At 37.1% G+C, this 13,082-nt stretch overlaps 1 protein-coding gene across 5 annotated transcripts in view; it reads left to right on the plus strand.

The window, feature by feature from the left end:
- The window catches only part of slc39a11 (solute carrier family 39, member 11), a 146,610-nt gene that overhangs the window by 7,201 nt on the left and 126,327 nt on the right, over positions 1-13,082 (plus strand). For 3 of the 5 annotated variants that reach the window (XR_001663190.1, XM_007560641.2, XM_016675795.1), the window contains exon 3: positions 6,185-6,223. Coding sequence is in view for 4 of the 5 variants with exons in the window: in XM_007560641.2 (XP_007560703.1) it covers positions 6,185-6,223 (39 nt within the window). In the remaining variant the exon portion in view is untranslated. Of the gene's footprint in view, positions 1-725; positions 765-6,184; positions 6,224-13,082 lie in introns of all 5 variants that reach the window. The other 2 variants (XM_007560637.2, XM_007560649.2) reach the window with 1 other exon arrangement.

Consider the following 13,082-nt stretch of genomic DNA (forward strand, 5'->3'; position numbering starts at 1 on the left):
AAAAAAAAAAAAAAAAAAAAAACCCTGATGGGCCAAATTAATATGGTTAATTAGTCTGGCTCTGTTAGCTAGCCTGCACTCTGCTGTTTAACACACACGCTAAAAAAATTATTTTTTAATAATGTTATAAACCCAAACCTGACGTATTTTCTTCTTCTCAACAAGCCTGAACAAAGCTGTATGCAAAGTATATCTGTCTACAACTTGAAATACTACTTTTAAAAATATTTTGACATTTTAAATTCAGTGAAAGTCCAGAGTCGTCTGGACCCTCAAAAGTCAAAACTCTTTGAAAAAGGAACCAATGTCCAAAACGAATACCTGGAAAGTGATTCTTCAAAAAGCTCCATGACCTTCACTCATTTCTGCTTTTACCTGTGAAAGGAAAAGACGTGTATATACTTGGTCAATGTTTTCTGCTTTTAGGCTCTTCGGATCTCAGATTACACACTTTTTAAGCTACCGTCGCTAGCTTCTCTTTTGATTTGTTGACATTGTGTTGCTGCATCGTGTGAGAAATCCATCTGTTGACTGAGTGGTTTTGCTTCTAAAGTTGTTGCCTTTTCACAGTCTAACATTTGGCTCTGTAGACATCGAAGCAATTTTTGTGACAGGTTGTCTCCACTAAGAGGTTAACTGAACGGTTGCTTTTATGTTGTCAAGGTTTCAACACATCGATTTATCTGACTTGGACTCATTCTCTTTTTGTTATCTGCCCTGTTCAGAAGCGGATCTTGGATGGAAGTTTGGGTTTTGCAGCCGGGGTGAGTTTATTGTCCTCTGAACTCTACAGTTCACACACCGACACATACACACACTGCAGATCCCAGTGTGTTTCACCACAGCATGCCGAGTTCCCCCAAGACCTCATATAAACTCTGACACGTTCTGATGCCACATCTAATTTGATTAAATGTGAGGTAAGTATTCCCCCGAAGCAGGACTTGACCTTATCATACGGAAGGTTTTATGCTGCAAATGGAAAAGATCATCAAATCCCCATGAGTCTTTTTCTTTCAATTACATTTTTTCGATTTCTTGCAGGAAAATAAACAGTTTATTGGCAAATTTATTTATCTTGCCGGTTAGAAAGGTAAGCTGGCACTGAATCCTGATGTTATACACAGATGCCTAAATCACATTGAAGTCATACAAAAAATAATGTGAAAGCTTGTTCAGGCCTATGATACTACGAAAGACTTACTAGAGATTTTACCACCTATGATAAACCAGTCAATATATCAACATTTTTAAACTCAGTTAATGCTAGCTGAAACAGATAAATAAAAAGCATTAGACACTGAATGCAGATTAGCATGTTTTTACAACATCAATAAATCATGTTGGCAACAATTTACAACACTAGGAGATGCTGGAGCACCTGCCTTTTTACCTTTGGACAAAAAAGTACCCTTCTGAAATCTTTTTTATGGTTTTTAAACAGTATATAGCTATTGATTTTTAGAAGGTATATATGCATAATGTTCAAGCTGTGCCTCTTTTAAAGACGGATTTCAGAATGACACTTTTTTGTGCTGAGGGAAAAAGGTAGGTTCTCACACTGGTTGCCGATGGTTACATGTGCCGCACAAGGTGCCCTTTTTTCCGCTGAGCACCCGTTCCCCAAAATGTCTGTGTAGACCAATTTGATTATCAAAAGGTAGTTTTAGTTGATTTACCCTCGAGAACCTGTGTGCTCGCTTCAAGTTTAACAACCCCTCATAGTAAATGTCAATGTAATAAACCTTTTAACAGATTTAATTGGTGACTCTTATTTTTTTCTTGTTCTATTAAAGCTGAAAGTCTTTTCCTCTGTAAAATAATAAGTCAAGTTGTAATTAAAGGCTATGATAGGTGATGAGACGAGACGAAAACTACATTATTGGAGAGCACCTTTTCTTTAGGTTGATGTTGCCAGGGAAGGATTCCATCTCAGGTTTTATTTCACTGTAAATCTACAGTGAATCATTTTATATTTCTTTATATTCTAAATAAATAACAAGCACAGAGAAATGTCAACCATTCAGATCTTGTTTCAAACTTAATAAGCTACTCACCATAAAATGTATTTTTATGCATCTTTTTATCTTTTATTCATTTGAAGATTTTCTTTTTCACCATCTTTAGTTTGTAAATGGTCTTTGACCTGTGGTGTAATGCTTTCTAGTTGAAGGATGATTTAGAAGTAAATAATACATTCTGTTGAATTTTCAAACATCTTTGCTGGTATTCTTTCCAATTAGTTGAAACGACTTTTGGATTCTTCACAAGATGGAAGTTTATAAATGTGCATAGAACAACTCTTGGGAAATAGAAGCATACACTTCTGCAGCATATTAGCAAGTAAAATACAGTAGACAGAGTTACTAGGTGACTAAAAGTGGTCGCCTATCAGTTCTGATCTGCTTACCAGTAGTTTACTTAGTAGCAGGCCGACTGCTGCGTTTGGCTTGTTTTTAGTGAAAAAATCCAGTCAATCAGCACCGTCACTCAGGGCAGATGGAAAGAGGAGGGACAAGACCAGTTTGCCCTTTATTTCTCCAAGAACATTCTTTGCAAACTGGAGATTGCATATGATTACAGATGGGGAGTGAATGGAGGTCAAACAGATCGAAATGTCTTTAAAGACACAGTACTATGGGAATGTTAAGTGGTTGACTTTACAGACCTGTATAATGGACAGCAGAAGTACAAATATGGAACAACTACAAGCCTTTTTCAACTTTTCTTGTTTGCTGAACTTAAATCGTGGAATTGGGTCGACCTGTTTTTAACTTGAGGTACACTGCTTGCAGTTTTTCTGCCCATTCGGCGATCTTTAAAAAGATCTCTGATTCTGACCAATACCTTTATTTTATTTTTTTTAATGTATTTATTTTTTTCCAATTGACACTTTTAAAGTGTTTTTCTGGTGGTATGTGTTTTCCTTGGGGTGTTTTCAGAACCTTAATGAGCAGCGTTGGGACTGAGAATGGTTCTCTTTAGTGCCAGGTCTAATATTCCCATTAACCCTCATGTTTGTGCAGCTTGGGGTTTGTTCTGGAATGAAAAGGACAAGCATTCACAAGGTGGAATGCTTGTCAGCCAGGTGCTCTTAATCAATTACGCTCTATTATCTGACTCATCAATTAATCAAGTGCACTCACAGATTTTTTTTAAGGCTTCACCTGCAGAACTGAACACCCCTGACCATTTCACTAGTCCTACCATACTTGGTAGGATGGCCAATGAACATTTAAATCCTTGTTCTACCAGATGCTTGTTATTCCTTCGTATTTAGAGTGGTACTGTGAAAACAACAGCTGCTTATTGGCCCTTTGGGGCATCTTGTTGCACTTATCCTGTCGGGCTAAATTTTTTTGTTACACGCAGACAGACGTCTTCATTGTCTGTGAGTCGCTGCTAACACCCTTGCTAGCTAGGCAGCTAGTTCATACATTTCTTTGGAGATATAGGTCTTAAATTTCATTCATAATGGTCTTAAAAAGTCTGAAATTTGATTTGGTGAAACTTCCAGAAACCTTGTTCATAGACTGCACCAGGGACAGTTGTCCTATTAGCTTCTTCTCAGATGACCGTTCCCCTTAATGGGCTTGTCAGTTTAGGGGCAAAGTTTGCCTCAGTAGGTTTACAGTTGGTTCTTGAGGTCTCCACATGCCTCTCTACGATCCTTTAATTGAGCTGTTTGAACTGCCAACAGGAAGGTGTTCATACTCGAAGGTGCAATTTTCACTACTGCCTCAACCGTGGGAACAATTCACTGGCCCTCCTCAAAACAGAGGAGGAAGAGAAGACCTAAATAGAGTTTACCAATTTTCCTGCTGGAAGCTAAAGCTGAGTTGTGTGTTTGCATTTTCTGAGGTATTTCATCAAAAACATTCTTCCTTCCCTCTTATGGTCTCACTGCATGTGATATTATTATTCTGGGTGTGTTCCGTCACTATGATCACAAAAGTCTGAGCTCCTAATTGCCCTGTTCTACTAGCACCTAGATTTACTCCACCATAGGTCTCGTTCTTAGGTCACTGCATCCCCTCATTTGACCTTGTACCAAAACAAAAGTTGATTTTTTTTTTATGTTTGTTTTAGCAGATGTTTTTACATTCAGTTGGTAATTATTATGAACACGTCTTGCCTGAAGCAAATGGATAAGGCAAAGTAATAAAAACAGGAAAGAGGACAAACACTCAGGAGGTCAGGAATGTGTTTACGAATGAAAACGTCTTGGTGAAGAGTGAAAAATTTACATAAAACATAAACTCGGTGCTCTCTGTTCATTTCTGAAATCTCCTACCACATGAATATGTCCATGTTCAGGCTGCCATACTTACATTGCCTTACTAAAGTATTCAAGCTCCAGATTATTTTCACATGACATCTACAAATTTGGATCTACTTTTTAGGTGTTATAAGTTAGAAAGATACAGAATAGTGCATGACTGTTGAGCAGGATGAAATTAATGCATGGTTTAAAACAAAGCTTTAAAAATGAAGACCTGAAAAGTGTGGTGTGCATTAGCAATCAGCCTCACTGAGTCAATGCTTCGAGTTTTTTTTTTCTCTGCAGATGAAAGTCTTTTTGAATGTCTCTACCAGCATTGCACACCTAGAAACTGCATTTCTCCCCCAACCCCCATTATTTTTGAAAAAAGCTTGAATGTTTTTTACTCATTTTCAATTAGATTTACATTTGGACTTTGACTATTCCATGTTTTTTTTTTGTCGTTTTTGTTTTTTCCTTGTGAAATGTAACTTGAATTTATTCTTTTACAACTAACGATTATTCTAGTAGTTGATTAACCATTGATTAAGTGATTAATTGGGTTAAAATATTGGCTCATTTTGCGGTTTTCTTATTTAACCACTTGAATCATTTTATTCAATAATAGGAATACATTAAAATAAAGAAATAAAATACATTAAAAGAATAAATAATTGAATTTCTTTTTAACATAAAACATTTTTTGTGTCTAAAACACAATGAAACAACTTTTTCTTTTTGGCTTACTTCCTGCTCTTAGTGTTGGGTTCTTTTAATAAATTGCCCTTTTTTTGAGCCTCTAGATGCCAGTTAAGGATTGATTACTAAATTAGTTGACAATTATTTCATTAATTGATTAATTGTGATTAATGGTGCTCTGAGTCCTAGAGCAGAGATGAGGACACTATGGATATTAGCTACTGCAATAGCGGTAGTCTCAGCAATACTCATGTAGCAATACGTTATGCATGTTGATACGTTGTGAGCTAGGTTTGGTGTTTGAACAATTAAAAGAAGGAGTTTCAAGCGTTTTTAGAGGGAGTCTCGCGTATTTCCTGGCAGTTATGGTTCCTAACCCACGTGAATATCAGGGATCCTCTGTGTGGCTCATGACAGTCAGTGCATAGTGATCTGCAAGTGTTATCTGCATGATTCAGATCCTCCTCCAACTTGCATTCCCTCAATCCATGACATACGTGCACACACACGCACTCACACAGTCACAAACAGATTTGGATACAGATGGACACTCATGCTCACAGAACTAAGGAAAAAAAAAACAGCCTTTGTCACTACATAATATGGCGTCATGCAGTGTCAGTGCGCAACTTCCCTCAGCTGTGATTGTTGAGGAAGAAGCCTAATGACCTATCATTAATGTGTGCATCCTTCCTTACTCGACTCTCCAGATTTTTTTTACCCCCTTTATATGGACGTTAAGCTCCTGACGACGTCTATTATTAGACAGAGGTGATGAAGCCGGCGTCTCCAAGTGATGTTAATCACAGTTTTGTTTTGTTTTTTCATATCAAGTATACGGAGAGCTACCAAAATATTGTTTGGTATGCTGGCAAATGATGAGAAGCTGCAATCTGAGACCCTGAAGCTTGGATCTACTCGGGAGGCAAGTTTCTGAGAGCGGCCCGTTNTTTTTAAGCTACCGTCGCTAGCTTCTCTTTTGATTTGTTGACATTGTGTTGCTGCATCGTGTGAGAAATCCATCTGTTGACTGAGTGGTTTTGCTTCTAAAGTTGTTGCCTTTTCACAGTCTAACATTTGGCTCTGTAGACATCGAAGCAATTTTTGTGACAGGTTGTCTCCACTAAGAGGTTAACTGAACGGTTGCTTTTATGTTGTCAAGGTTTCAACACATCGATTTATCTGACTTGGACTCATTCTCTTTTTGTTATCTGCCCTGTTCAGAAGCGGATCTTGGATGGAAGTTTGGGTTTTGCAGCCGGGGTGAGTTTATTGTCCTCTGAACTCTACAGTTCACACACCGACACATACACACACTGCAGATCCCAGTGTGTTTCACCACAGCATGCCGAGTTCCCCCAAGACCTCATATAAACTCTGACACGTTCTGATGCCACATCTAATTTGATTAAATGTGAGGTAAGTATTCCCCCGAAGCAGGACTTGACCTTATCATACGGAAGGTTTTATGCTGCAAATGGAAAAGATCATCAAATCCCCATGAGTCTTTTTCTTTCAATTACATTTTTTCGATTTCTTGCAGGAAAATAAACAGTTTATTGGCAAATTTATTTATCTTGCCGGTTAGAAAGGTAAGCTGGCACTGAATCCTGATGTTATACACAGATGCCTAAATCACATTGAAGTCATACAAAAAATAATGTGAAAGCTTGTTCAGGCCTATGATACTACGAAAGACTTACTAGAGATTTTACCACCTATGATAAACCAGTCAATATATCAACATTTTTAAACTCAGTTAATGCTAGCTGAAACAGATAAATAAAAAGCATTAGACACTGAATGCAGATTAGCATGTTTTTACAACATCAATAAATCATGTTGGCAACAATTTACAACACTAGGAGATGCTGGAGCACCTGCCTTTTTACCTTTGGACAAAAAAGTACCCTTCTGAAATCTTTTTTATGGTTTTTAAACAGTATATAGCTATTGATTTTTAGAAGGTATATATGCATAATGTTCAAGCTGTGCCTCTTTTAAAGACGGATTTCAGAATGACACTTTTTTGTGCTGAGGGAAAAAGGTAGGTTCTCACACTGGTTGCCGATGGTTACATGTGCCGCACAAGGTGCCCTTTTTTCCGCTGAGCACCCGTTCCCCAAAATGTCTGTGTAGACCAATTTGATTATCAAAAGGTAGTTTTAGTTGATTTACCCTCGAGAACCTGTGTGCTCGCTTCAAGTTTAACAACCCCTCATAGTAAATGTCAATGTAATAAACCTTTTAACAGATTTAATTGGTGACTCTTATTTTTTTCTTGTTCTATTAAAGCTGAAAGTCTTTTCCTCTGTAAAATAATAAGTCAAGTTGTAATTAAAGGCTATGATAGGTGATGAGACGAGACGAAAACTACATTATTGGAGAGCACCTTTTCTTTAGGTTGATGTTGCCAGGGAAGGATTCCATCTCAGGTTTTATTTCACTGTAAATCTACAGTGAATCATTTTATATTTCTTTATATTCTAAATAAATAACAAGCACAGAGAAATGTCAACCATTCAGATCTTGTTTCAAACTTAATAAGCTACTCACCATAAAATGTATTTTTATGCATCTTTTTATCTTTTATTCATTTGAAGATTTTCTTTTTCACCATCTTTAGTTTGTAAATGGTCTTTGACCTGTGGTGTAATGCTTTCTAGTTGAAGGATGATTTAGAAGTAAATAATACATTCTGTTGAATTTTCAAACATCTTTGCTGGTATTCTTTCCAATTAGTTGAAACGACTTTTGGATTCTTCACAAGATGGAAGTTTATAAATGTGCATAGAACAACTCTTGGGAAATAGAAGCATACACTTCTGCAGCATATTAGCAAGTAAAATACAGTAGACAGAGTTACTAGGTGACTAAAAGTGGTCGCCTATCAGTTCTGATCTGCTTACCAGTAGTTTACTTAGTAGCAGGCCGACTGCTGCGTTTGGCTTGTTTTTAGTGAAAAAATCCAGTCAATCAGCACCGTCACTCAGGGCAGATGGAAAGAGGAGGGACAAGACCAGTTTGCCCTTTATTTCTCCAAGAACATTCTTTGCAAACTGGAGATTGCATATGATTACAGATGGGGAGTGAATGGAGGTCAAACAGATCGAAATGTCTTTAAAGACACAGTACTATGGGAATGTTAAGTGGTTGACTTTACAGACCTGTATAATGGACAGCAGAAGTACAAATATGGAACAACTACAAGCCTTTTTCAACTTTTCTTGTTTGCTGAACTTAAATCGTGGAATTGGGTCGACCTGTTTTTAACTTGAGGTACACTGCTTGCAGTTTTTCTGCCCATTCGGCGATCTTTAAAAAGATCTCTGATTCTGACCAATACCTTTATTTTATTTTTTTTAATGTATTTATTTTTTTCCAATTGACACTTTTAAAGTGTTTTTCTGGTGGTATGTGTTTTCCTTGGGGTGTTTTCAGAACCTTAATGAGCAGCGTTGGGACTGAGAATGGTTCTCTTTAGTGCCAGGTCTAATATTCCCATTAACCCTCATGTTTGTGCAGCTTGGGGTTTGTTCTGGAATGAAAAGGACAAGCATTCACAAGGTGGAATGCTTGTCAGCCAGGTGCTCTTAATCAATTACGCTCTATTATCTGACTCATCAATTAATCAAGTGCACTCACAGATTTTTTTTAAGGCTTCACCTGCAGAACTGAACACCCCTGACCATTTCACTAGTCCTACCATACTTGGTAGGATGGCCAATGAACATTTAAATCCTTGTTCTACCAGATGCTTGTTATTCCTTCGTATTTAGAGTGGTACTGTGAAAACAACAGCTGCTTATTGGCCCTTTGGGGCATCTTGTTGCACTTATCCTGTCGGGCTAAATTTTTTTGTTACACGCAGACAGACGTCTTCATTGTCTGTGAGTCGCTGCTAACACCCTTGCTAGCTAGGCAGCTAGTTCATACATTTCTTTGGAGATATAGGTCTTAAATTTCATTCATAATGGTCTTAAAAAGTCTGAAATTTGATTTGGTGAAACTTCCAGAAACCTTGTTCATAGACTGCACCAGGGACAGTTGTCCTATTAGCTTCTTCTCAGATGACCGTTCCCCTTAATGGGCTTGTCAGTTTAGGGGCAAAGTTTGCCTCAGTAGGTTTACAGTTGGTTCTTGAGGTCTCCACATGCCTCTCTACGATCCTTTAATTGAGCTGTTTGAACTGCCAACAGGAAGGTGTTCATACTCGAAGGTGCAATTTTCACTACTGCCTCAACCGTGGGAACAATTCACTGGCCCTCCTCAAAACAGAGGAGGAAGAGAAGACCTAAATAGAGTTTACCAATTTTCCTGCTGGAAGCTAAAGCTGAGTTGTGTGTTTGCATTTTCTGAGGTATTTCATCAAAAACATTCTTCCTTCCCTCTTATGGTCTCACTGCATGTGATATTATTATTCTGGGTGTGTTCCGTCACTATGATCACAAAAGTCTGAGCTCCTAATTGCCCTGTTCTACTAGCACCTAGATTTACTCCACCATAGGTCTCGTTCTTAGGTCACTGCATCCCCTCATTTGACCTTGTACCAAAACAAAAGTTGATTTTTTTTTTATGTTTGTTTTAGCAGATGTTTTTACATTCAGTTGGTAATTATTATGAACACGTCTTGCCTGAAGCAAATGGATAAGGCAAAGTAATAAAAACAGGAAAGAGGACAAACACTCAGGAGGTCAGGAATGTGTTTACGAATGAAAACGTCTTGGTGAAGAGTGAAAAATTTACATAAAACATAAACTCGGTGCTCTCTGTTCATTTCTGAAATCTCCTACCACATGAATATGTCCATGTTCAGGCTGCCATACTTACATTGCCTTACTAAAGTATTCAAGCTCCAGATTATTTTCACATGACATCTACAAATTTGGATCTACTTTTTAGGTGTTATAAGTTAGAAAGATACAGAATAGTGCATGACTGTTGAGCAGGATGAAATTAATGCATGGTTTAAAACAAAGCTTTAAAAATGAAGACCTGAAAAGTGTGGTGTGCATTAGCAATCAGCCTCACTGAGTCAATGCTTCGAGTTTTCTCTGCAGATGAAGGTCTTTTTGAATGTCTCTACCAGCATTGCACACCTAGAAACTGCATTTCTCCCCCAACCCCCATTATTTTTGAAAAAAGCTTGAATGTTTTTTACTCATTTTCAATTAGATTTACATTTGGACTTTGACTATTCCATGTTTTTTTTTTGTCGTTTTTGTTTTTTCCTTGTGAAATGTAACTTGAATTTATTCTTTTACAACTAACGATTATTCTAGTAGTTGATTAACCATTGATTAAGTGATTAATTGGGTTAAAATATTGGCTCATTTTGCGGTTTTCTTATTTAACCACTTGAATCATTTTATTCAATAATAGGAATACATTAAAATAAAGAAATAAAATACATTAAAAGAATAAATAATTGAATTTCTTTTTAACATAAAACATTTTTTGTGTCTAAAACACAATGAAACAACTTTTTCTTTTTGGCTTACTTCCTGCTCTTAGTGTTGGGTTCTTTTAATAAATTGCCCTTTTTTTGAGCCTCTAGATGCCAGTTAAGGATTGATTACTAAATTAGTTGACAATTATTTCATTAATTGATTAATTGTGATTAATGGTGCTCTGAGTCCTAGAGCAGAGATGAGGACACTATGGATATTAGCTACTGCAATAGCGGTAGTCTCAGCAATACTCATGTAGCAATACGTTATGCATGTTGATACGTTGTGAGCTAGGTTTGGTGTTTGAACAATTAAAAGAAGGAGTTTCAAGCGTTTTTAGAGGGAGTCTCGCGTATTTCCTGGCAGTTATGGTTCCTAACCCACGTGAATATCAGGGATCCTCTGTGTGGCTCATGACAGTCGGTGCATAGTGATCTGCAAGTGTTATCTGCATGATTCAGATCCTCCTCCAACTTGCATTCCCTCAATCCATGACATACGTGCACACACACGCACTCACACAGTCACAAACAGATTTGGATACAGATGGACACTCATGCTCACAGAACTAAGGAAAAAAAAAACAGCCTTTGTCACTACATAATATGGCGTCATGCAGTGTCAGTGCGCAACTTCCCTCAGCTGTGATTGTTGAGGAAGAAGCCTAATGACCTATCATTAATGTGTGCATCCTTCCTTACTCAACTCTCCAGATTTTTTTTACCCCCTTTATATGGACGTTAAGCTCCTGACGACGTCTATTATTAGACAGAGGTGATGAAGCCGGCGTCTCCAAGTGATGTTAATCACAGTTTTGTTTTGTTTTTTCATATCAAGTATACGGAGAGCTACCAAAATATTGTTTGGTATGCTGGCAAATGATGAGAAGCTGCAATCTGAGACCCTGAAGCTTGGATCTACTCGGGAGGCAAGTTTCTGAGAGCGGCCCGTTACTACCACTCCAAAAGGGGAGTTACGAGATTTGGCAGATAGATGACTCTAAATGAATGGCTTTGTGATGCGTACCATGCTCTAAATTTGTGTTTTATTGATGGTTTCGTCTTTTTCCGCGATCACAGGCAACTTTTAAGATCAAATTTTTTTCTTGCGTCTCTCACGCTGGAGATGTGAGACACCCAGACAGGCAGGAGACAGCGAAGGACACCATTCAACTGAACGGCTCTGTAATCAAACTGCACTTTCTAGCAGCTAAACTGCAACTCTACCTTACAGTTGCAGTTTTATTTATTTATTTATTTTTAAAACATTAAAACTTGTCTTTATTTATTCCCCTCCACTTCCAAATGATTAAAAATAGTTTTAAACTGTATTTGAAAACCTGTATTTGTACAATAAACTACTTCTGAATTGAGAAGTCTCAAAGTAAAAAATTAAATGATCTGTTTGGAAATTATTTTTATTTGTACTGCACTCTAAACACTGATACTTTACAGGAATCAAGTAAAATTTCATCAGAACCCAAAGCACATCAAACACTAAGAAATGCATAAAAAAAAAAGACAGGGCAATAGTCATGCATTAAATAGCCAATTATGACTGTTGAATCAGAAGGTAAATTCGGTATTGTTTTTTTCATCATTTATTGCATAATATATATCCATACTAATTAAATTCATTTCAGTTTAAATAACAGTACGAGGTCTGTACTCTGATTTACAGAACATTATGACAAGTACTTGAAAATATGGGAGAATCCTGTGTTTCGTAGTTTTAAAAACAGTTTATTAGAGAGTGGAGGTAGAAGTCTGCCTTAATTTTGGAATCTACAGTCTGTTAAATTTGAAGACTAACTCCAGGTATATTTATTCCATGCATACGCACCACATCAGAATCACAGAAGCTGAAACCGTAGGCAGCTGGCCATGACTGGAAGTGACAGTGAAATCTGCCGTGTGTTTTATTTGAACGGACCCCTGCTCTGCTGCTGCATGCCAAATCACAGTGAGCATAGTGTAGATCAAACACTGACATCAATCTGACAAAACAGTGGTGTTAAGCATATTTGCACATGTCAAGTACCGTGATATTATATCTTGGGGTCATACATAAAATATAACTATCTTAAGAAGTGTTCGCAATAATTTGAAGAGAATCATGTTGTGTGGACATCCAAAAGTAACTGTTAGTCTTGCTTTAAATGCTTAAATTTCAAGTCTGATGTCCTAACAGTAGTCTGAGTATATTATAGCTAATTGCTTTAACTTGTGTATCGTCAATAAAAGTATGAAACATCCTTGTAGACTGTTTGAATTGTTCTGTACAAAATGTTCTGAGGAATGTTTTTGAAGTGAAAAAGTTTCAGTCTGAAGGACTTAAGTGGCAATTTGTTTTTTTTTAATTTGCAGATAGTAATATCATAAACTCATAATGCTTTTCTTCTGTATGGCTTAGCTAACAATTCTTAAGGCAGTTTCCTTGAAGAATTGCATTTGAGGCACATCTATCAATCTGTCTGAAGAACTTAGCCAACAACTAGTAGTTTTGTACCTTCATTTAGAGGAAATTACATCTGTATAACCTGTTCTTTCAATCTGATGCTGGATAAAGAAAACTCTGATTGCAAATAGCTTTTGAAGGAGTTGATGGAACAAATTCTTTTTAGTCTTTACTGTGGATGATTACTGAGTATATGGGGAATAGAAAGTTCATCC

Source organism: Poecilia formosa, unplaced genomic scaffold (assembly GCF_000485575.1).
Source record: "Poecilia formosa unplaced genomic scaffold, Poecilia_formosa-5.1.2 Scaffold4, whole genome shotgun sequence".
In the NCBI taxonomy this organism is placed as follows: Eukaryota; Metazoa; Chordata; class Actinopteri; order Cyprinodontiformes; family Poeciliidae; genus Poecilia; species Poecilia formosa.